The sequence below is a fragment of the Nelumbo lutea genome, chromosome 3 (assembly GCF_056320005.1).
Source record: "Nelumbo lutea isolate HS-2025 chromosome 3, American lotus-T2T, whole genome shotgun sequence".
Lineage (NCBI taxonomy): Eukaryota > Viridiplantae > Streptophyta > Magnoliopsida > Proteales > Nelumbonaceae > Nelumbo > Nelumbo lutea.
The window spans coordinates 6,343,528-6,367,427 of record NC_142686.1 but is presented as its reverse complement, the minus strand read 5'-3'; the positions used below and the strand labels follow the sequence as shown (position 1 = coordinate 6,367,427).

The 23,900-nt window shown below is 39.2% G+C and overlaps 1 protein-coding gene across 1 annotated transcript in view; it reads right to left on the bottom strand.

Moving 5' to 3' along the window:
• LOC148862600 (putative LRR receptor-like serine/threonine-protein kinase At1g67720) overlaps positions 1 to 23,900 on the bottom strand; it is a 37,884-nt gene extending 13,984 nt beyond the window's left edge. The window contains exons 1-8 of the mRNA XM_088974282.1: positions 23,701 to 23,900; positions 23,050 to 23,374; positions 22,616 to 22,764; positions 21,671 to 21,737; positions 21,497 to 21,522; positions 21,156 to 21,224; positions 20,123 to 20,295; positions 19,742 to 20,001 (exon numbers count right to left, since the gene is read on the bottom strand). Coding sequence (XP_088830408.1) covers positions 19,742 to 20,001; positions 20,123 to 20,295; positions 21,156 to 21,224; positions 21,497 to 21,522; positions 21,671 to 21,737; positions 22,616 to 22,764; positions 23,050 to 23,374; positions 23,701 to 23,900 — 1,269 coding nt within the window. The remainder of the gene's footprint in view (positions 1 to 19,741; positions 20,002 to 20,122; positions 20,296 to 21,155; positions 21,225 to 21,496; positions 21,523 to 21,670; positions 21,738 to 22,615; positions 22,765 to 23,049; positions 23,375 to 23,700) is intronic.

The following is a 23,900-nucleotide window of genomic DNA, read 5'->3' as shown; positions in this document are numbered from 1 at the left end:
TTTATTCACTTTGGTTATGGACATCTTTAACTATCTTTTCAATAAGGCTACTCTCCTTAACTTGGTGAAAGGATTCAAAGTGGGAAGGGACAAGATTCACGTTTCACACTTACAGTTTGCTAATGACATAATTTTGTTCTTGGATGCCTCCATAACCAACATCACAAACACTAAAAGGATAATTGAATGTTTCGAACTCATCATTGGTTTGAGGGTTAACTTTTGCAAAAGTTCTATAGTAGCTCTTAACTCAGTGGAAGTGGATCTTCTAGAAAGCTTCAAATCTTTGTTGGGGTGTAAAGAGGAGAGTCTTCCTATTTCCTATCTAGGGATGCCTCTTGGAGGGAATCCAAAATCTCTCAATTTTTAGAGACCTGTGGTGGAGAAATGTGAGAAGAAACTATCATCTTGGAAGAAGTGTTATCTCTCAAAAGGGGGAAGGCTTACTCTCTTGAAGGCCTCCTTAGCAAATTTGCCAGTCTACTTCCTTTCAATCTTCCAGATTCCAACCAAAGTCAGAAATCAAATTGAGAAGCTTCAAAGGAACTTTCTTTGGGAAGGAGGTGAGGAAAAGAGAAGTCACTTAGTTGGAAACAAGTATGCAAGCCTAAAGAGGAAGGTGGTTTGGGAATTGGGAACTTATAAGAGAAAAAGTCTTCTCTTAGGTAAATGGCTGTGGAGGTTCCCTAAAGAACCCAATGCTCTTTGGACAGCTGTCATCTCAAGCAAATACGGATCAAATGCAAATGGGTGGGATAGCAATCTCCATTTGAACATGATAAAGTCCACAAACCCTTGGAAAGGTATCATCTCCACCCACACTGCTTTCTTTCCTTTTATAAGATATAAAGTAAGAAATGGCTCCAAAATAAAATTCTGGAAAGACCTTTGGTGGGGGGAATCGACCCTTGCAGCCTCTTTCCCTAGACTCTTCCTGCCTTCTAGACCAGTGTTGAGAACACCCTAAACCTTCGACTCAGAATACCCCTAAGAGATTCAGAAATTTCTGAATTAATAGACTTAATTCAGACCCTTAAAGAAGCCTACATCTCCCCCTCCTATTCTGACACCCGAATCTGGACCCTGCACCCCACTGGCGAATTATCTCCTAAGTCTATGTTCAAGGTTTTGATTGCTGATGAACAACATCCCTCCTTTCCTTTTAAGAAGATCTGGTGTAGCCACGCCCCCTCAAGTTTGTTTCTTTGTCTGGGAAGCTTGTCTCCAAAAATTTAACACTTGTGATCTCTTGCAAAAAATGTTTTTGGGAAGACTGTCCATCTCCCCTCATGTTTGTTTTTTATGCTTCAATGAAGGTGAATCAGCAGATCACATTTTTCTTCACTACAAATTCACCCAAAAGGTTTGGTTCCATTTCCTGAAACTGGCAGGTTACAGCTGGGCTATACCAAAGCATATTATGGACTTTCTACGTCAATGGCAGGTTACAGCTGGCAGGTTTAAGTAAAAGGGGTAAAGTTTACTGGCAATCAATGCTACATGCAGTGTTGTGGGGAGTTTGGAATGAAAGAAATAAACTGCTCTTTGACAACAAATTCAGGCCCCTGGAGGAGTTAATTTCAGACATTTCTTACCTTTGCAACCTTTGGACGGTGAACTCAGATCCGTTCAAAGGACTCTCAGTCAATGATCTCAATAGAGATGCTTACCCCTTTCTATTTCTACCGCACCTCCATCAAACATCCTCGAGACATCCTGACCCCATCAGTGTGAAGGAGTGATGACCCTAAACTTTGATGGAAGTGCCTTAGGTAACCCTGGATTAGCTGGTATTGGAGGAACTCTTAAGGGATGAAAGGGGCAACATTTTCTGGACTTTTAGTGGTCCAATTGGTTTGGCAGATTCCACAAAGGCTGAAGTAATGGCTGCTCTCACAGGAATCAGAATAATAAAAAATTTGGGAATCCAAAATTTAATCCTTGCAGGTGATTCAGCAAATACTATAAAATGGTTAAGAGACAAAGAGGGGGGACCTTGGAGGTTGAATCACTATTTGGCAGAAGCTAGGGACTCTTTGGACTGTCTAAATGTAAAATTAGTTTGGATCCCTAGGGAACACAATCATACAGCAGATGGCTTAGCTAAATGTGGTGTGTATTTGGAGCATTTGTATAGCGGCAATCTTCCTCCCTTGTAACTTGTAGGGGTTCTTCCCCTGCTTTGCACATCTTCTCATGTACCTCTTCTTCCTTTAATGAATCCTGGTTAATTTTTCTCAAAAAAAAAAAATGAACACAATGTATAATGGATAAAGTTGGTCCAATGGTCTGGACCTACTTTTTCTTTTCTTTTTTTTTTTTTGGTAATTCATCCTCCAGACCTGCTTGAGTGTGCACCTTACATGTGAAACAAGTACAAATTCCTACATGGCACAACAGTATTAAATATGGAATATCGCATGCACATAACATGGTATGCTTCTATTGGCAGAGGAACTTTTGAGGAAGTGATGAAGAATTCCCTGGTCCCATGATTTTTTTATGATGTAATACTTGCTACTGGCCTGACACTCTTCCCTTGGATGACAGAATATGCTGGCTGAATGATATCTGGAAATAGTACCATCATACCATCATTGGCTCTGCAGATTATTGGAATGCCCTCTGTCAGAAGTGAAGGACATCAGCTACAGGTCAAGACCATTTTAAGACTTTATGGCTCTTCTGGTCCTCACAACTTTGATGTAACTTCATGTGCCTTGACAGTTACAAATAGTGTCCCCATGCCATCATTGCCTATACTTGGATAAAAATAAATCAGAAACTGATTGTTTTCTGATACAAATTCAGTAGATAAAGAAGAGAAAGGAAGGTCACGAACAGAAGAAAAGAGAGAAGAGAAGAAGAGAAGAAGAAAGAGAGAAAGAAATGGTGTGGTTCAATAATTCTGCCGCTCCATCAGATTAGTATTTATGGTTTACATCTTAACTGTAGTAGAGTTACATAAATACCATTGCTGAAACAGAAATAAATATAAAGCAATATGTCTAGCCTAACTACCATAACTGCCATGCAATAAATATATAAAAAATATTAGTGGGACCACACACAGACTAACAACTAACAACTATTTCTATACCTATGCAGATTACAATAATGCCTATTGTGCAGCCATGAAGGACACTCACAAGTATTCAACACTTGTGATTCTGATGGTCATCCCTTTAGGTGTAATGAAATCCTGTCCAAACTCCCCTCAGTTCAACTGGGATAGTGTTACTTCACGGAAGTGATGTAAAGCTGGTTGCTCCCTTGCTCCCCCATGGAGGATCATGTTATCTTTCACTCAATTTCTGGATGAATAGCAAAACGAAATTTGATGATCTAGATATCACCACATAAACTTTAACAAAGTCTCCACTCCTGCAGCTGCTTGAAGCTAAGTTGGTTAAAGTTAATACCCTGGGCATATAATCAGAACTTCATGACTTATATTTGTTTTGTTTGGTATCTCCCCCATTGCACTTTTTCTAAAATTGTTGTTTATCAACCTATGAACAAACAATTGATGCATCATTTGAAATTTCCAGTTCATTGTTGAAAGCTATCAGTGAACTGAAGAAAGGAAAAAGGGTCAATACCCAACACTGGTCCAGGCCAGTTTTGCATGGGCTCTCCTAAATGGACAACATGTCATGTCAGACACACCCGAGTCCAACACTCCATGGATTCTTGAGGGCACTTCTACAAAACATTTATTTTTTTTATCTCCTAGTTCATTTGACATAAATGAACAGCTAATCTACAAGATGAATCCATTTTTTGCATCATAGTAAAAACTATCAATTACTTTAATAGCATATACTTTTCCATAGACATGTAAGTAAGTCCAAGCTTTCTCATCTTGTCAAGTCAAACTCTTGGACACATGTCAAATTCCAACTCTTGTGTCCATGTCCATGCAACTCTGGTCCAGGCTAGCCAGGGTCTTAGGAGTGGTACTCTGTATACAGACCTAACCTTAGGAAATAGTAAGATCTCAGGCTGACAAACGAGATTGTTCAACCAGATAGAAAATTAAACAAAAACTTAATATTCATTCCAAATTTGGCACTTTTCTTGGTTCTTGCTTGTACAATATGGAAGAGATGTTTCCTCAGAGATGAGCTTCTTTCAGATCCACAAGTCGAATATCTGCATGCATGTTCAATGTTACATTATAGAACAACTGTTTTGGTTATCAAGCCATCCTACTAGTTAGGCATAGTTTTCCTGGCAGTTCTTTATGGTTGAAGAACATGTATATTTTGTTGGGAATTTCTAAGACTTTCCACCTTCTGCAGGTAGGTGAAACGAAGAATATTCCTGACTATGCCCTTATATATGTTTTTCACCATTCTAGTTAATTCAACAGATCAAACTTCCATAAAATCAAGTCATTGTTAAAAAAAATGCACCACAAACTATTGCCTCTTCTAGTGACCAGAATGAGACAGAACACATTACTACAAGGTTTAACATCCACTCCTGTTACAATGACTTGATGCAGTATTAGATGAAAATACAAATTTTCGGTGCATTTGTTACTGGGAGACTGAATAAGTTGACCAACAAATTCCCACTGCAAAGAAAATCTTAAATCTAAATCTACCAAGATTGAGAACTCAAATGGATCCTAAAATCATTGTTACACCTGATGTAAGGTTACTCTTTCAGTGCTCTTTACTTCCAAATTATCAGCAGAATCGAGAGAGATAAGAGCATGCTTCCCTTCTTAATAGATTCCATGATAGAACCTTACACTATCAATATCCTTGGCACCACACTTCACATGTTTTAATTTCTCAATGCCTCACAAGGATCATAACATATAACAAATCCAATCCAGATGAGAAAGGAAAAAATCACTTAGATGCTTCTGAAGCTGAAACCAGAGCTTCAGTGATTGGTCTAAGAACTGCTAGATCGCTTCAGTTTAATTCTATTCTCATTGAGGGAGATTCTAGGAATGCTATTAACTGGGCCTCTAATCCAGATAAGGGCCCTTGGAGACTGGGCCACTTTCTCAATGAGATTTCTGAAGTTTCTTCTTCTCTGTTTTGCAAATTTAGATGGATTTCAAGAGAGCTGAACTCAATTGTGGATCATTTGGCTAAATCTGGGGTGGATAGAACCTTTTTGTATAGTGCAAACACTTTTCCCCCTTTAGTGGGGTGTCTCTTAGTAGGGCTGTCTGTCTATTATGTTTGGACATCCCCCCCTTTGCCTTTTGATTAATATAATAGTTACCTTTTTTCAAAAAAAAAAAAAAACAGTAACAGTTTGCACCTAACCACATTGTGGAGTTTCCTCCTCCTACATTGTCTGGAAACAAGGAAGATTTGGCTCCATTTCCTCAACCTTGTTGGTTACAGCTGGATTGCTCCTGAGCACATTGTGGAGTTCCTTTGGCAATGGCAAGGTAGAGAGGTCTTGGTAGAAGAGGAAAAATCGACTAGTGTACAGCTGGACAGGCAGTGATATGTAAGAATAAAGAAATAATCATATTTTTTGGGAAAAAAAAAGATCCCATGAAGAATTGCTCTCTCATATAATCTACTTGTGTAATTTGTGGGTGGTTAAGTCTTTGGAGTTCAAAGGAATATCCTTGAGTGACCTACAAAGGAATGTGGTAGAGATCCTTAACTCATCCCCCAAAATCTAAAGCACTCTCAGGGGCCTTCAATAAAGGGAGTAAGTGGAGGTGAGATTAAAGTTTAATGGAAATGCCATGGTAAGTGCCATGGGTTTTTGTCAGGCCTTCAGTGAACCTATTGGAACTGCTGACTCTACAAAGGCATGGATATTCTAATTGCCTCCAGATTGCTAAAGAGTTGGGGCATCTCTTCCCTAACCATTGAAGGTGATTCTGCTAATACTATAAGTTGGTTAGGAGAGAAGGATGGTAGCCCTTGGAGGATGGATCACTACTTGGCTGAGGCTCGATGAATTCAATGAATGTAAACCCCACCTGGATTCATAGGGAGTTAAACACTCAAACTCTATAGCAGATGATTTGGCCAAATATGGTGCCCACAGGGAAGTTTTGTATAGTGAGAGAATCATGCCTGTAACTCCTGAGCTATTTGTTTCCTTATGAGCATCATCTCATGTACCTCTTTTGATTATTAATATAATCATAGTTACTTTTTCTCAAAAAAAAAAAAAAACAGTAATGGTTTGAAATGGTCTTCAGACTTCACAGTACTCCCTAGATGCCTATTTCATCCTAAATTATTTTCCATGCAGCTTGGTGGTTGGTCAAGATATCGTATCAGTGGCTCTTCAAGTTAAAATCAGGAACAGCACTTTTAATAAAGATGGCAATGGAAGGAAGTTATTGATGGAATGTAAGATCTGAACTCCTTGCAGGACGAGAAAGAACACAATTTTTTTTTGATGAATAAGAAAGAACACAATTGCAGGATGGGAAAGGCCACTCACCACATCAAAGTAATAAAACCATATCCATCCACTCAGGAAATGTCAGAGACTACTTGGAGAGCCACATATACAGGAAGGTAAATCCTACCACCCTCCCCAACAGACAGAATGCCTTGGTGTCTGGGGATAGCACAATCTAGTTCATCTGGCATGGTCCAATTTGCTTTGGCAAGTATGGTTTAATCCAGTTCGATCCTGGCTTATATGGCTTGGTCTGGTGGTTTCCCAGAAAAAATAAATAAATAAATAAGGTTGCACTTCACAAAGCATAGAATTCCATAGTGATAATTCCTTCAGGCAAAGAATCGGTGATTCCCTGTCTGCATATATTTCAAGAGAGAAAATAATGAAAACACAATATGAATTATGATTTCAGCAATATGAGGAAAAAGTACATACATGCATGGGCAAAGGATCCTTTTAACTACAACATGTGACTCTCTAGATTTGCATAAAAATATAAATTATTGGAAAGTAACAACAACAAAACCTATATGCTATTTAAGTAGATAAAGTTCAAATATCTCAGGGCAGAAATATATAGAAACAACTCATCTATTGAGAGGAAAGAAAAGTATCAAGAGACTAGCAATTATTTAAGGATGTGCACTGTTGAGAAAGTTTAGGCAAGGGTGTTTTTAGTCTTTACCTCTTCCCTTTGTAGTCTTTTTGTATTTGGGAGCCCTAGTAGGGACTCTTTGTAATTTCTTGTTTCAAAATATAAAGTGCCTTTTGAGGGTGTGAACAGTAATAACAATACACCACTCGACACATTCCTCTACTCCTTTCTCTCTTTCTTTCTTTCTTTCTCATACAAACCCTAGATTTGCAATACTAGTTTCCAACTTGATATCAGAGCAGGTAAAGTCACTTGGGAATACCTTTCTTGCTGACTCTCTTGCACGAGATGAACTGCTGACATCAGACCGCCACCGGATGACATCAGCAGTCCGTACAGGTGTCAGCGGCAATACATGAATCATATATGATTTTATTCGCCTTGATTTTAGAAGATTTTTGGTATGACTCTTGTCTTTGTTCGAATCTTCTATGATTTTTAGTAGATTTTTCAAGCAGAAAATCGCAAAAAATCCAGATCTGATGTCGAGCCTTATACACTTTGTTTAATCAGTTTTTCTGCTGCAAAACCTAGACCATTCAGGTCGTTTTTTACCTTGGGAGCAACGGGAAATGGTCCCGTATTTTTCTAAGCCCTCGACAATTTTTGGGAGATTTTCTTCTCCCTTTATTTTGGCGCCAACTTAGTTTTTTGGCCTTTTTTTGCCTCTTAACTGTGTGGTGGCCTAGTTTCTTGGGTCCTTAACTGTGGTTAAGTATTTCGGGCCCCTTTTGGTTGATGAGAAAGTGTTTTGATAGATTATGGAATCATCTAAGGATGTACAGATGGTTTCCAGGGTTTCCAGTGTGTTCCCGGGAAGTGCAGACATTTCCAGTGGTAATGATAACTACTGTTAAACTTGATGAAACCAACATTTTAGAGTGATCCCAATCTGCTAAACTTACCATCACTGGGGAGAGGTAAACTGGGATTCAGAATAGGAAAGGAGGTGAAGCCAAATCTAGAAGATCCAAAATATGCAAAGTGAAAACAGGATAACTCCCTTGTAATGTCATGGTTGATTTGCTCAATGCAACCTCATATTGCCCGAAACTATATGTTTCTTCCAGCGGCCAAAGATATTTGGGATAGAGTTGTTGCCACTTATTCCCAAGTTAACAATACCGCTAGAATGTATCGGCTTCGGAGGGAAGCTAGCAATATGCGTAAGGGGGAGTGATTTGTGGCTATGTATTTCTCTTCTCTACAGTCTAGCTAGGAAGAAATGGATCACCTGAAGACTATTGTATGGAAGGACCCTAAAGATGCAATATCGAAAGTATATAGACAAGAATAGAGTTTTTGATTTCTTGGCTGGCTTGAATCCAGAGTTTGATTTTACTAGGCAACATATTCTTATGCCGACATTGTCACTCTTGCTTCCGTGTACTCCCTTGTACAAGGGGAAGAGAGTAGAAGGACAGCCATGATGCAACCTCCTATGATTGATCACTTTGCCTTTATGTCATCTCGATCCAAGCAAAATACTAGTAAGCACCTTGTTATTGAGAAGGCTGAGGATGTGGTTTGTGATTATTGCAAGAAGCCAAGACATACTAAGGAAAAGTGTTGGAAGCTCAATCCTCATTTAAAACCAGAAAAATACAAAACCGGGAGGAAGGGAAATGCTCACTTGGCTACAATTGGTAATGATGCTCAAACTTCTGATTTTCATGACTCCTTTGATGTAATGAACAAACTTAGGAATATACTACTGCAGTTGGAAAAGGGTGGTACATCCTCCTCATCATGTTCTAGACTTAGTAATCCATCTAGTTCATATGCCAAAGAGAGGTATTGCACTTGCTTGTTCCACATCTTTTAGCCATTGGATTGTAGACTCCGGGGCCAGTGCCCATATGACTGGTATGCCTTCACATTTTACCTCATATAAGTTAACCCCAGGGAAGGGCAAGATTACTGTTGTTGATGGATCTCAGACCCCTATTTCAGGTCAGGGTGAAGTCAAACTCACACATAACCTTTCTCTTGAATCGGTTCTTCATGTGCCCCAATTACATAAAAGTTTGTTGTCTGTTAGTTCTCTTACAAAATCCCATAATTGCTCAATGACCTTTTTTCCTACCCATTGTGTTTTTCAGGACCTAAGCATGGGAAGATGATTGGAAGTGGGCATGAAGCTGATGGAGCCTACCTCTTTGATGGACCTTCAGAGCATGGATTATCGAGCCAGACTAAGTCTTGTTCAAATGAGAAAATGAGTCTTTTGAAATTATGGCATTGTCGTCTTGGTCATGTCTTTCAATTCTGTAAAACTTTTGTTTCTAAACTTATTTGACTCAATGTCAAAGTTGAACTTTGAATGTGAAGTTTGTCATCTATCAAAGCAATGTAAAACCACATATTTTGCGAGTAGTAAAAGAAGTAATGTTGCTTTTCATTTGATTCATACTGATGTTTAAGGCCCATATGCTATCCCTTGCATGGGTGAGTATAAATACTTCATCCTCTTCATTGATGACTGCAATCGATATACATGGCTCTAGTGCTCTACTTGATGAGAAGTCGAAATGAAGTTCCTATTGGTGGTTCAAAACTTCATGAATATGGTAGAGACACAGTTTGAGAAAAGAATTAAGATAATAAGATCTGACAAAGCCAAGGAATACTTTGAACATTATTTGCATAGATTTCTTGAAGATCGGGGCATTATTCACTAGTTTCATGTAGTCATACTCTACAACAAAATGGAGTAGCTGAAAGGAAGAATAGGCATGTGGTTGAAGTTGATTGAGGTTTACTGTTTCAGACTCATGTTCCCACCCATTTCTGGGGTGATGTTGTTGAGACATCTGTTTATTTATTTTTTTTTTTTGAGAAAATTTAACCAGAATTCATTAAGAAAAAAAGAGGGAACATGGGGAGACATCTGTGTATCTCATCAACAGACTTCCTTCAAGGACCCTTAATCTTCAGTCTCCTCATCAACTTCTCTTTCCTGATGAACCTCTTTTCAATCTCCCCCTTAAAATCTTTGATTGTGTTTGTTTAGTTCATTATATGAGTCCTTCCCAGCGTAAGTTTGACCCTAAGTCAGTTAAATGTGTCTTCCTTGGTTACTCTCCTATCCAGAAAGGTTATAGATGCTTTGATTCTCTCTCTGGCAAGAGATATGTCTCTAAGGATGTTACCTTTTTGGAGTCCTCTTTTTTCCAATCATCCCTTCCTTCTCTTCAGGGGGAGAATGCAAGTGAAGATTGGACTCCCTTCTACCTTCCTGTCCCTATCTCTTTTGTTCCTCCTTCTCCTCCCTCTCTTCCCTATAACGATGGTATTCCTTCTCCTCCTCCTCCTCCTATGTATCGGCCTCGGTCCTGGAAGCAGTTTTTCATCAGGCGTAGTAAGAGGGTGGCTTCTAAAGTAGAATGCCCATCACAATCTGATCTCCCAGACTCAGGTAATCTCGAACCTCCTGATAATTCCATTACTGATACTGACCTTGATCTTCCTATTGTCATTCGAAAAGGGAAGAGGAAATGTAACAAGTTTCCTATTACTAACTATGTATCTTATGGTGCTCTCTCACCTTCCTATTGTGCCTATATTTCTGCCATCTCTTATGTTTCCATCCCTCACAGTGTTACAAAGGCAATACAGTCCCCTCATTAGAAGGAAGCTATGAACCAAAAGATGGAGGCCCTGATAAAGAACCAAACTTGGGAAGTTGTTCCATGTCCTAAGGATAAGAGACTTGTTGGGTGTAAGTGGGTCTACACTATTAAGCACAAGACAGATGACTCAATTGAGAGGTACAAAGCTCGGCTTGTAGCCAAAGGATACACACAAACTTATGGAATTGATTATTTGGAAACCTTTGCTCCAGTTGCTAAAATGAACTCTATTCATGTGATCATGTCTCTTGCTGCCCATTACTCTTGGTCTTCATATCAAATGGATGTAAAGAATGCCTTCCTCAATGAGGACTTACAAGAGGAAGTGTATATAGACTTACCACCTGGGGTGAGCTTTCCTAATAGTGAAGGAAAAGTTTGTCACTTAAAGAGCCCTTGTATGGGCTCAAGCAATCTCCTAGAGCCTGGTTTGACAAGTTCAGAAATGCTATCTTAAAGATTGGGTTTTCTCAATCTCAGGCAGACCACACTTTATTCATTAGAAGAGTTTATGGAAGAGTAACAATGTTGATAGTATATGTTGATGACATTGTCATGACAGGTGACGATATCACAGGTATCTCCTAGTTAAAGTCCTTCCTTGCTTCCAAATTTGAGATTAAGGACCTTGGTGATCTTCGATACTTTCTTGGCATTGAAGTTGCAAGATCTAAGAAGGGAATTTTTCTATCACAAAGGAAATATGTATTTGAATTGCTTCATGAAGTTGCGAAATTAGGGTGTAAACTTGTAGAAACTCCAATTGATCCCAACCACAAGTTGAGTGCTACTGAAGGAGAAGCTCTTCCAAACAAAGGGGTATATCAAAGATTGATGGGCCACCTTCTGCATCCAAGTTTGACTAGACCTGACATATCCTACGTTGTTGGAGTGATTAGCCAATATATGCATGAACCTAGGACCTCTCATATGCAGGCAGTTAATAGAATTTTAGCCTATCTAAAAAGATGCCCTGGTAAAGGGATGTTGTATTCCAACCACAACCATCTAAAGATTGAGGCTTACACAGATGTAGATTGGGCAGGGTCCATTGATGATAGAAGATCAACATCTAGTTATTGCGCATTAGTCAGAGGCAACGTGGTTTCATGGAGAAGTAAGAAACAACCTGTGGTTGCTTGTTCTAGTGCTGAGGCAAAACACTTTTAGTAGCAATGTTAACTCCGGCGGCAAATCTCATAAACATGCGCCATTTAGTAGCAATAGGATAAAAAACTTTTGAGTTTGAATCATCACTCCATAAACACGGTGGTGTTTTGACGTTGATTGAGAGAGGTAGAGGTGCTTGGTCAAAAATCTCACTGTCAGTAGAAGAGACGAAATGGTTGGGAGATTTTCTTCGAGATGCGGTCAAAGATCAAAGAGTTTGGTAAAGGAACGAAAGAACGCCAGCAGAAGGAAGGTGCTTCTTCTTCAACTAAACGAAAACAAATGGGGTAGGTTCATTCGTTTAAGTTGTTGGGAGCTTGCTCAAAAACTTAGAGCCATTTGCATCCTCAAAAACTCAGGTTGGAAAACTTTTGCTGAAGTGTTAAACTTACTTCTCTCGAGTCCTGGATTGACAACCTCTGAAGCTCCCTTACAAGGGGAATTTCCATCCTTATCGGCAACAAGAAGAGTCGTTAAGGCTGGCGGTTCAGCCCACATCTCCATAGCCAATCAACCGAGACCCTTCGGCAAATGGAAAAATGCTTTTGTGTGCTCCAAAACTGACGACCTAACTTGGAACGAAGTCGAGCTAGGAATATCACCTAACCTTCATTCCCCATAACTCTTACATCTCCACCCCTTCTCCCGAAACAGAGTTGTGGGTTTTGCCTCGTCCAAAGATCTAATCTCTGTTTGGGTGAGGTTGGAGAAGATTCTCGACTATGGCAGGTGGGTGAAGATTGATCGGTGGTGGCCGACTGTTAACACAATCCCTTCTAAGTTTTTATGGTTGGATCTTAGTTCACGACCTCCCGTTCCATCTACGGTCGGAGGAGGTGTTTTCTTTGATAGGAAGCTTATGTGGAGGGATGGAAGACATTGACCCCAAAACCAAAGACTGGTCGGAGTTTAGCTTTGCTCGCTTGAAGGTGAAAAACCAAGGAGTTCACTCCATCCCCCGATCGATACTAATCCTAGACAGAAACGTCTGGTTCTTTGCCATGATCGAAGTAGAGAAGAAAACTGAGTCATCTTCCCCATCCACCGAGTCAACTTGGAGCAACGACTCTCAAACTCGGGGTACTCTTGTAGCCTTAGCTAAGCCCGTGGCTGGCGCAGGAAGCTTTTGTGCTAAGGATGACAAAAAGGTGGTGGTTATTGCAGAGGCGTGTAAAGCAAGGAAGCCCTGCCAGGTAACTGCTAAGGAAGAGGAGAGAAGCTCTATTCAAGGAGCCATAAAAGGAAAAGTTTTCAAATATTGAATGAAACCTTGGTTCATGTTCCAAAGCCCGTTTCAGAGCCTATTTTTTCGGACCCAGGTGCTGTGAAGTCTTACCGGTTACCCAAACCCAACCCGGTTAAGCAACCCGTCAAACCATCGGACTGTCACTCACCTTTGGACCGGGAAAAAAGGCCATTCTAGCTTAAGCCCTCCATCGACACCAACCTTCAACGAACAAAACATCCCTACAACTCCCCCAAGTCTAAATGCTCGCAGAAAAAGAGTCCACCGACCCCCAACACCGTTGCAGAGCTCGATCCCAAGCTCCTCTAGAGAAGACGAATCTGAGTCGGATGAAGACCAGAGCACTTATAGGACAGAATCAGAGATGAATACTCGAGAGATAGGCTCTCAACAAATCCAAAGTCCTCTTTGCAGAAAAAGAAGCGTGGGTTAGTGTAGAAATGTTGGAAGATGTTCGTTTGGTAGATCCAGATTACGGCAATCTTTCCACCAACAAAAGCCTTGGGGATGAACGAGGAAGAAACTTACCGCACAACCAATTCGCAAATCTCTTTAACTCTACTCCCTTTTCAAATCCAAAACTTTCTTCTTGTTTTTATCATTATCGTGATTCACCTTCTCATTACCACCCTTGCTGTCCTTGTGTTCTAGGTTCAGGTGACCAACTATCCCAACCAATGGCTTTCCCAAACAAAGGTGATTTTGTGGAGGTTTCGGGTTCAACTTCAGTGTCCAAGGACTTGGATAGTCGACCTAGGAGGGAACAGAATGATGACGAAGTCACAAAGATGGCCAAAAAACTAGGTCTCCAGCATTGTGACTCCGACAAGGCCTCGGGTAAAGAATGAAATAACATACGAGGAAAGGGAGTTTCCCGGGAGATATCAGGAACCAAGAAAAAGTTGAAAAAGGGACCGAGTAGGGAACTAAAGAGGTTACAATGGGGTATAGCTAATCAAAATATGGATTATGCAGGAGAAAGGAGTAGAAGAATATGTAAGGGTAAGACCAACAGAGTTTAAGATGAAGATCCTGAGCTGGAACATAAGGGGGCTGGGTGGTGAAATTGAGAGAAACTTAGTAAAAGGCACCCTTCAAAGAGAGAATCCTGACATTATTCTATTACAAGAAACCAAAAGAGAAGAGGTGGACAAAAAATTAATCAAAGCAATCTGGGGTTTAAGAGGCAGAAAATGGGATGCCCTCCCAACCATAGGCACTTCAGGAGGGATCCTTGTCATGTGGAGAGAAGATGTGGTTTCAGGAGTGGAAGTTGATAAAGGTGAATTCTCCCTTTCAATACTTTTCAAAAACAAAGAAGATGAGTTCACCTAGATTCTAACAGCAATTTATGGCCCTAATGCTCCATCGAATAGGAGTAGATTTGGGGAAGAACTGGATTCCTTGCATGAACATGATGAGTTTCCCTGGTGCGTGAGAGGAGACTTCAATGTCACGAGATTCAGTCAAGAACACTCCAATGGGAAGAAGGTAAATTGAAGCATGAGGGAGTTCTCCAACTTCATTTCCAGACACAGGCTACACAACCTCCCCCTAAGGAATGGTAATTTTACCTGGTCGAACATGCAAGAAAATGCCTTAAGTTGTAGGCTTGACAGATTTTTAATTACTTCAGATTGGGAAGCCCAATACCCCCTAACTTTTCAGGAGATCCGCTCCCATTGTACTTCTAATCACTGGCCTATCACCCTAAGTACAAATTAGGTGGTTAGAGGGAAAAGCCCTTTTAGGTTGGAAAAATTTTGGACAAAACACAGACTTCTGCAAAAAGCTTGCCTCGTGGTGGGAGGAATGTAAGACAGAAGGTTGGCCAGGTTACAGATTCTTGGAAAAATTAAAATTTGTAAAAAGGAAATTAAAAGGGTGGGCCAAAGAGGAATTTAAAGCCTTCAAGGAAGAGAAATCAGCACTCCTATCTGAGTTGGATGATTTAGACCAGAAGGAGCAGATTGGTCATCTAGATGAGAATGAAAGGAGATGATTTGGGCTAAGAAAAGAATGGGAAAAAAATATGGTAAGGAGAGAAGAAGTTTACTCGAGACAAAGATCTAGGGCTAGATGGTTAAAGGGGGGGGGGGGGGGGCAATAACTCCAGGTTCTTTCACATATATGCATCTGGTAGGCAGAAAATAAATCTTATAACAAATTAAAAGTCAAGCAACAAGAACTCAAGGACCCTGAGGAAATCTCTGAAGCTTTCTTATACTTCTTCAAAGACCTTTACTCAAAGAAAGAAAACAGAGAACTCACTTTAAGCCTTTGGGAAGGGCTCACACTGTCGGAGGAGAACAGATCGTGGTTAGAAAGAGAGTTTCAAGAACAAGAAGTGACGGATGCAGTTTTTAGCATGGATGGAGATAGAGCCCCTGGCCCTGATGGTTTCCCAATTTGCTTTTATCAGATTTGTTGGAGCATTATCAGATCAAATTTTATACGGGTGTTTAATGATTTCTATCATTCAGCCATTATCAACAAAGGAAACAACTCTAATTTCATATGCTTGATTCCCAAGAGAAAGGGTTCTTTAGAAGCAAAAGATTTTATACCTATCATCTTGATTGGGAGTATGTACAAAATTTTAGCAAAGGTTCTAGCTGAAAGATTAAAGAAAGTTTTAGGTGAAATCATCTCCCCAAATCAATTTGCATTCGTCAAAGGGCAACAAATTGTTGACAACATATTAATAGCAAACGAATGCGTAGAAGAGAGGAAGTTGAATGGCAAACCAGGTGTGATTGTGAAACTCGATTTGGAAAAAGCATATGACAAAGTAGACTAGGAGTGTCTCATGGAAACCATGAGACTAACGGGGTTTGGAAAAAAGTGGATTCAGTGGGTTGAGGGATGTATAAGCTCCAACTGGTTCTCAGTACTACTTAATGGGTAACCAAAAGGATATTTTAACGCCAGCAGAGGTCTAAGATAAGGCTGCCCCCTCTCCCCATTGCTTTTTACTCTAGTCACAGAATTTTTTAGCCAACTGGTGAATAAGGCTATTTCTCTAAGACTATTGAGAGGTTTTGAAGTCAGACGGGAAGCCACTCAGATTTCTCACCTCCAATTTGCCGATGACACTATCCTTTTCCTAGAGGTTGACGAAGAAATCGTGTCAAATCTGAAAAGGGTCATCACCTGCTTTGAATAGATTTCTGGACTTTAAGTCAACTTCTCTAAGAGTAGTATCGTTGGCCTAAATCTAGCTAGTGCATACTCCTTTAATACTTTCACAAAGATCTTGGGATGCAAAGTAGAGAATCTCCCATTTTCCTATTTGGGGATGCCTCTTGGAGGGAATCCAAGAAATCAAAGTTTTTGGGAACCAATACTAGAAAAATGTGAGAAGAAGTTAGCCACATGGAAAAGGAACTACCTATCCAAAGGAGGGAGACTTAGGGCTTGTTCGTTTCCTCTTAACTCTTATGTCTTAAGAGGAATCTTTTAACTTTAAGAGAAAATTGGTTGTTCGTTTCCTCTTATCTCTTATCCTTAAAGTGCAATCATACAACTTTTTGTTTTCCAATGATACCCTCAAAAAGTCAAACAAAAATTCTAATATATGGGGTCAAAATGGATATTTAATAATTTTCAAAATTCAGAATTCAGAGTTCACAACAACATTCTCTGCATTCAGAGATTAGAGGAAAGAAAAGTTCACCAATGCCAACATACCTATTAATGTAATTATTGCACTTTCAGGTGTCAAACTTCAGAGCAAACGAACAGGCCCTCACTCTCATTAGAGCATCTTTGGCAAACCTTCCCACCTACTACCTTTCTATTTTCCACTTGCCTAACAAGATAGCCATTCAGTTAGAAAAGCTTTAGAGAAACTTTATTTGGGAAGGAGGTGGGGAAAGGGGATCTCACCTTGTGAAGTGGTCTTAGGTTAGCAAGCCAAAGGAGGGTGGTGGGTTGGGAGTAGGCCACTTGAAAGAAAGAAACACAACTCTTCTCAATAAATGGTTGTGGCGATTCCCTCTAGAACCAAGTGCGCTATGGACTGCTGTAATCACTAGCAAATACGGGAAGCACGCCAACGGTTGGGATAGCAAGCTTCACTTGAATCGGGTCAAAGACACCCACCCTTGGAAAGGTATAATCTCGACTTACAATTTGTTGATCTCCTTTATCAGGTATAAGGTATAAAAGGGCAATAGAATTAAGTTTTGGACTGACCTTTGGTGGGGTAACTCTACCTTAGCCAACTCCTTCCCTCGCCTATTCGACCTTACTTTAAACCAAGAAGCTTCCATATCCCAGGTTTTACCCCCCCCCCCCCTATTTCAATTGGAATCTAACTCTTAGGAGACCACTAAGGGACCTGGAACTTAGTGAAATTACTAGCTTCTTGCACACCCTGAGAGAGGTATACCTCTCCCAAAATTCCCCTAGCCTTCGTGTGTGGACCCTTCACCCATCTGATAAGTTTTGAACCAAATCTTGCTTCAAGGCTTTAGTTAGGGAAGAACAAACTACTGATCAGTACCCCAACAAGAAAATTTAGTGTGCTCATATCCCTTCCAGGGTCTGTTTTCTTTTTTTTTTTTTTTTGTGTATGGGAGGCCAGCTTAAAGAAATCAACACTTATGATCTCCTTCAGAAAAAGAACCATGGAAGGTCTCATCTATCTCCTCATGTCTATTGTTTCTGCCTTAAAGCTGGGGATCTACCAACCACATCCTGCTTCACTGTGAGGAAACTAGAAAATTTTGTAATTTTTTTTAACAATATTTGAATACAGATTATACAGTTGGGTTTTCCTAGAAAATGTGGTCAAATGCTTAGGGCAATGGTCAGGAAGAGGACTAAGCAAAAGAGGGACAACTTTATGGCAATCTGTTGCACATGCTATTTTCTGGAGCATTTAGGAAGAGAGAAACAACCGGGTGTTTACCAACAAAACAAAAAACTATGAAGAGCTGATTTCTCTAATCTGTTACAGATGCTTCTTGTGGACTTCCAACTCAATTTATTTCAAAGGTGTCACATTAGATGATCTCCAAAAAAACACTGGAAATTTTCTTCACTCTAATCACATACACCTCAACACTTCCCGTAGTTTCAGATCTAACGAGGAAGGGGAGACGACCTTGTAATTTAATGGGAGTGGTTTTGGAAACCCAGGTGCAGCGGGTATTGGAGGTGTAATTCGAAGAAGAGATGGTATTATTAGTTGGGTTCTTAGTGGGCCGATCAGGATAGCCTCCTCAACAAAGGCGGAAGTCATGGCAATTTTAACCGGCATCAGGATTGCAAAAGACCTGGGTTTATTAAATCTTACCATTAAAGGAGATTCAGCCAACACCATTAATTGGTTTTCTAATCCTGACAGTGGGCCTTGGGCCATAGCTCACCACCTGGATGAAGCGAGAGACATCCTCTTCTCCTTGAATGCTCACGTGTGTCTGGATTCTGAGGGAGCTAAACTCTGAAGCTGACAGTCTAGCTAAATCTGGCGCTTACAGGGATTACTTATTTAGTGATAGTTTCCTACCTATGTAACTTTCTGAGTGTCTAAATGTTGTGTACATCTCCTCGTGTACCTCTTCTTTTTCTCGAATAAAGTTAACATTTTTTTCAAAAAAATAAAAAAAAAATGAATACTGGGCAATGGCTCATGGAGTGTCTGAACTACTCTGGTTGAAGACCTTATTGGCCGAGATGGTCATCCAAGCAGATATCCCAATGAGACTATATTGTGACAATCAAGCAGCCATAAACATTGTCCAAAATCCTGTTCAACATGATCGTATAAAGGATATTGAGGTGGACCGACACTTTACTAGAGAAAATTTGCTAGTGAAGAGATTTGCCTTCCTTTTGTAAGATCAGAAGGCCAACAAGCCGATTGCCTCACTAAAGGTGTTCACCACCCAAAGTTTTCTAAGAACCTTGCCAAGCTGGGCATGATTGACATATATGCCCAACTTGAGGGGGAGTTTTGAGAAAGTTTAGGCAAGGGTTTTTAAGTCTTTACCTCTTCCCTTTGTACTCTTTGTATTTGGGCGCCCAAGTAGGGACCTATTTGTAATTTCTTGTTTCAAAATATAAAGTGCCTTTTGAGGGTGTGAACAGTAACAACAACACACCACTCGACACATTCCTCTACTTCTTTCTCTCTTTCTTTCTTTCTCATACAAACCCTAGATTTACAGTACTAGTTTCCAACTTGCACCATCAAATCTAAGATGGCCACTTTGTGCAAAAAAATGCCAAAAGTTAGGTCCATATCCAGTCCACTACTCCCTAGAGCCAAGATAAACAGGACCAACATTGGGTAATGGCCCCTTCTGGTCCTTTACAACAGTTGGCAATCAGGATTGAGGATGGCCCACAAACCAAAAAGTTAATGCAGAAAACCCACTTGAGTTCTGGCCAACCAAAACTATATCCACCGTCACAATCCAATAAAATTTAGTTTTGGTACAGGTATTTGATCTTTGAGAAGGATGAATCAGGAACTACTAGAGAAATGGCTTTGGAGATAATGGAGTGGAAAAACATTGTTAGGCATGTATGGAGGTTGTATGAGGAACTGTGAGAGTTTTGGCATGCAATCCAAGTACAGATCAAGCATATGGAAGGGCATAAAGAAATAAACAGGTTTACCTCATTGACAAACTGGTGGTTCCCATGGCTAGATGCATCAGCCAAGATCTTAACTGCCACTTCTTTTCCATCTTTCATCTTGCCATAATAGACAGGTCCAAAACTTCCTTTCCCAATTTTCTTTGAAAATTTTTGAGTAGCTTCTTCTATATCTGAGAGTGTGATATAGTAAGTCATATCTAGAGCTTCATCCATCAGGGATCCACCATGAAAAAGAGAGTAGGAAGATGAACGCTTCGATATTACATGTGCAGAATTACCTAATGAGCAGAAGAAAGTAAAATGTTGAGATGCAATATTGATCACATATACCCTATGCATGGACATGGAAAAGGATGGCTTATTTTTGACAAAGTAAAGATGAAAGTATTGAAAATATACAGCTGTTATTACTCTTCTCCTGATATGACTTTCTTGGAGCATTACATAACAGTAATAAGCTTCCTAGGAGCAGAACTGCAAAAACTGAAACTGCTCCAATTGAAGCCCAAATTATCAATTTAGAATTTCTGTTGTGGTGCCCCCTTTGAACTAGCTGAGAATTGCCATCATACCTACAAATGGGAAAATTATAGCTGTTAAGCAAAGTTTTATTGTAGATTGTCAGAACCATGACATTAATGCAATAATATAATATTGTTATATAAAAACTATTCCTTTATGTGAATGGTATTTCATTATTTTTTTTTGTCATTGTTTACTATTGTTACTATTGTTATGGTTTATAAAACTATTCTTACTACCTTCATTATTAGGTAGTTACCATCAATATACTTGTCCTTGCTGCGACAGTGTGTTTTTTTCATCTATTGGGATACATCCGGGTTCTAATTGGATTCTGTCCTTGTCCACGGAATTTCTACTATAGAATACATTCTTTTTAGAAAGTTGTTTATGAAAAACATGATATATCATTTAGTTTGCTTTTCACTCCTGTTTGAAACTATTTCTTTTAGTCAATCTTTGAAACTTTTAACTCCTCTTACCCCACTTGACACCGAATCCATCCAATTAACAAACTCAACATTCTATATAACTGAGATGCTAATGATTTTGTGGATTAAACCCCAGTAAGTGTCCAAATAGTCAATCATATATCATTTCTGAATTTTTGGGAGGACAACTCCAAGATTTAGCCCATTGTGAAGCAACTACCTGTTTTATAAAAGTGATGTTTAAGAGGAACAGTAATGAAGAACATTGGCATATATGCATATACATATGCAAATTATGTATGCCATTTAGCACCATTAGTTTATTCTTATTACAACACAAGAAGGGTTTGAGTAATTCCAGTTGGAAAAGTGAAGGGAAATGGCCTATTTCATGAAAAATGTATTCTCTATGTCTTTAGCGTTTAGCATTACATATTGATCAAAAAAATGTTTAGCATTATATATACTTGGTGACTTACTTAAATACTATTTTTCCAGTAAGAAATGTCGGCAGTATTTCTCCACTTAAAGAATTGTTCTGGACATACCTGCCACACAAGGACTTCAAAGTTAGTATGGACCTATGAGTGGTACAAGTATAATACTTTGAATATGGCAATCATAATTAGAGAAAAGGAATTCTAGTGAGAGGAAACAGAACTATTGTATTGAGTGTCAACTTTAAAATCAGATGGCAAAACAGAACTACTGCCTTAGTTGACAAAAGTAAAACTTAAGTTTTTAAGTCATGGTAAAAGTTAACATACTACATACAATTCATTTATGCTTGGCAAATCAGCCAGGTAAGAAAGCAGTGTACCTGTCAGTCCATTGTCCTCCAGATGCCTACATATTCCCGTAGAAAACCAAGCATAACTAAGAATTTTTTTTTATAGATACGCATAACTAAGAAATTATGGTCCTCTCTTTGAGTATATGTACATGAAATTTCAAATCATGAACTGAGAAGAAACAAAAAACGAAAAGAACTTACACTAATGAAGTTGACAAGGTTACTTAAGTCAGGGATTGGCCCAGTGAAGCAGTTACCATCCAGCCACCTAATAGGCCAAAAGTGATGCACTGGATATGAAATTATCAATTGGGACATAGAAAATAAAAAGAAAAACAAAAAAGAAAAAGAAATGAATCACTTAAAGCTCATCAGCACTTGCAATACTGTCAAACTATCCAAGTTCTCAAGCTCATTTGGGATTTCTCCCTTCAAATTCTTTTCAGAGAGAGCACTGTTGAGCATGCAGAACAATTATACAGTTATTATAGCAGGTTCATTATGTAATAGCTATTTTTTCATATTGGTAAATTTTATATACTCACTAAAAGTCAGGACTTTTTTAAACATTCTACTTTAAAATATAGTGCAATACAGACTGGACTTTTCAAGTAATGTCAACTGAACTATCCTTTAAGTGTTTTAATAAAAGACAAAAAAAAAGCAATTCCATGTTCAAGTGCATTCAAGAGTGGGTTTTGTCAATAGTTGTCTAAAGAAGCCTGGTTTTAACTGGTGCTTTGATGGCAACCCTTCCTGTTGTAGATTCTCACCATGGCACAAAGAAACAGTGATACATGGGGCACACATGTGCAGGAGGGAATGGACATGAACTACCATTAGAGGGATCATGCATGGGAGATCTTTTCTAGCATTACAAATGAACCAAAGAATGATCATCCTAACAATCAGCTATGAGTTGGATTATAGGATCTTATAACTGAATACATTTTTTTCTTTTTCATCTCAGGTGATAGCAATTATCTGTTGGCTCTGATCTCTTTCTCTGCATAAACAAATATGCTTCTGGAAGCATGTTATATCAATCTACCATTTGTGCATATTATAGCATAATATGCCATTTATTTAATATAGCAATGCATCAACTGGAATTTGTATTCTCGAGACAAGGTATGAAAGACTTACAGCTTAGTAATTCTTGGCGGTGTGCCGGAGCAGCATATAACCCATTCCCATGGAGCTAGATTACAAGGATCACCTTCCACATGAGTCCAATCACTTCCATGGGACAAGGATCGTAGGATATCCAAAGTTATAAAATCCAATTGAGAACACTATTACTCATTAGATCATATATAACCGACAGGAAATGATGAAGAGATAATCTGAGTAACTGCAACAAGGCAGAAATGAAATCATTAAATAGATTTACCATCTTCGCTTTCTGTCTTAGGGACAATCTGAACATATTTACTGATTTCAATTGCATTTAGGAGTCGTCCACAAGTAGAATCTAAAGTTTTGACAAGTGAGAATGACAGTACAAAATCCAGGGATATGTTCATATAGCTGGGTTCTTAAAGAGTATAGCTCCCATTGGAATTCTCAATAATGTTTACTATGATACTGTTATAACCTGGCAATTGAAGTCGCTGCATAAGAAATTTCTGAGTGTCATTCTTAGCCAAATCTTCAATTCCAGCAAAATATGCATAAGCTCGAGCATTAGCAGGAAAACCTTCAAGATTTAGCCTGTAGCTGAGTTTCCCTTTGTTGCCAACAACAGCAGTCTGCATTACTTTAACAGGTGGGAATTCATGCATTCTTATGTCTATGTTCTTGGAGGTATTGATTCTTTCTGTGCCAGGAGCAACCCCCACAAGATAGTTCTGTCTTCTATCTAGGTCTAAATCCCATATCCTGTCATAGGGATCATCTGGGTACCTATTAGTAAAGGGGAAAAAAAAAGAAAAAAGAAAATATTAGTACCTCTTCACTGATCTTTCAACATGACATTTGTCTTAAAATAGAATCTAGGTATTGGTGAACATGTTAATTTATAAATCTGCTCTTGTTGTGGTTCAGCAATTGTGGCCTAGTTCTTATTTCCTTATGATCTTTGAACAAGCTCATCAATTTAGTTTTCTATTTTCTTTCTTGTTTCTTTATTTTTCTTTGAGCCTTATCTGTCTGGGTTGATTATTTTATAAGTGAGAGAGATAGTAGCACTGCTTCCCAAATGTTGTACTTAGTATAACAGAGAAAAATACTTCAGAAAGGAAGAAGAATGCAAATGACCAAGTGAAGGCAAGGCTAAATCACCAAGGAACATGCCCCTAAGCTTACAAATAGAACCCCAAACAGCCATTTCCCTGTCTAAGACTCCTACCAATTGCATGTTTTTTTTTGAATTTCTTTCACTGATGATGTCTGAGAAGCACAAGGACTTGGAATATCCAGAGAATCCCAT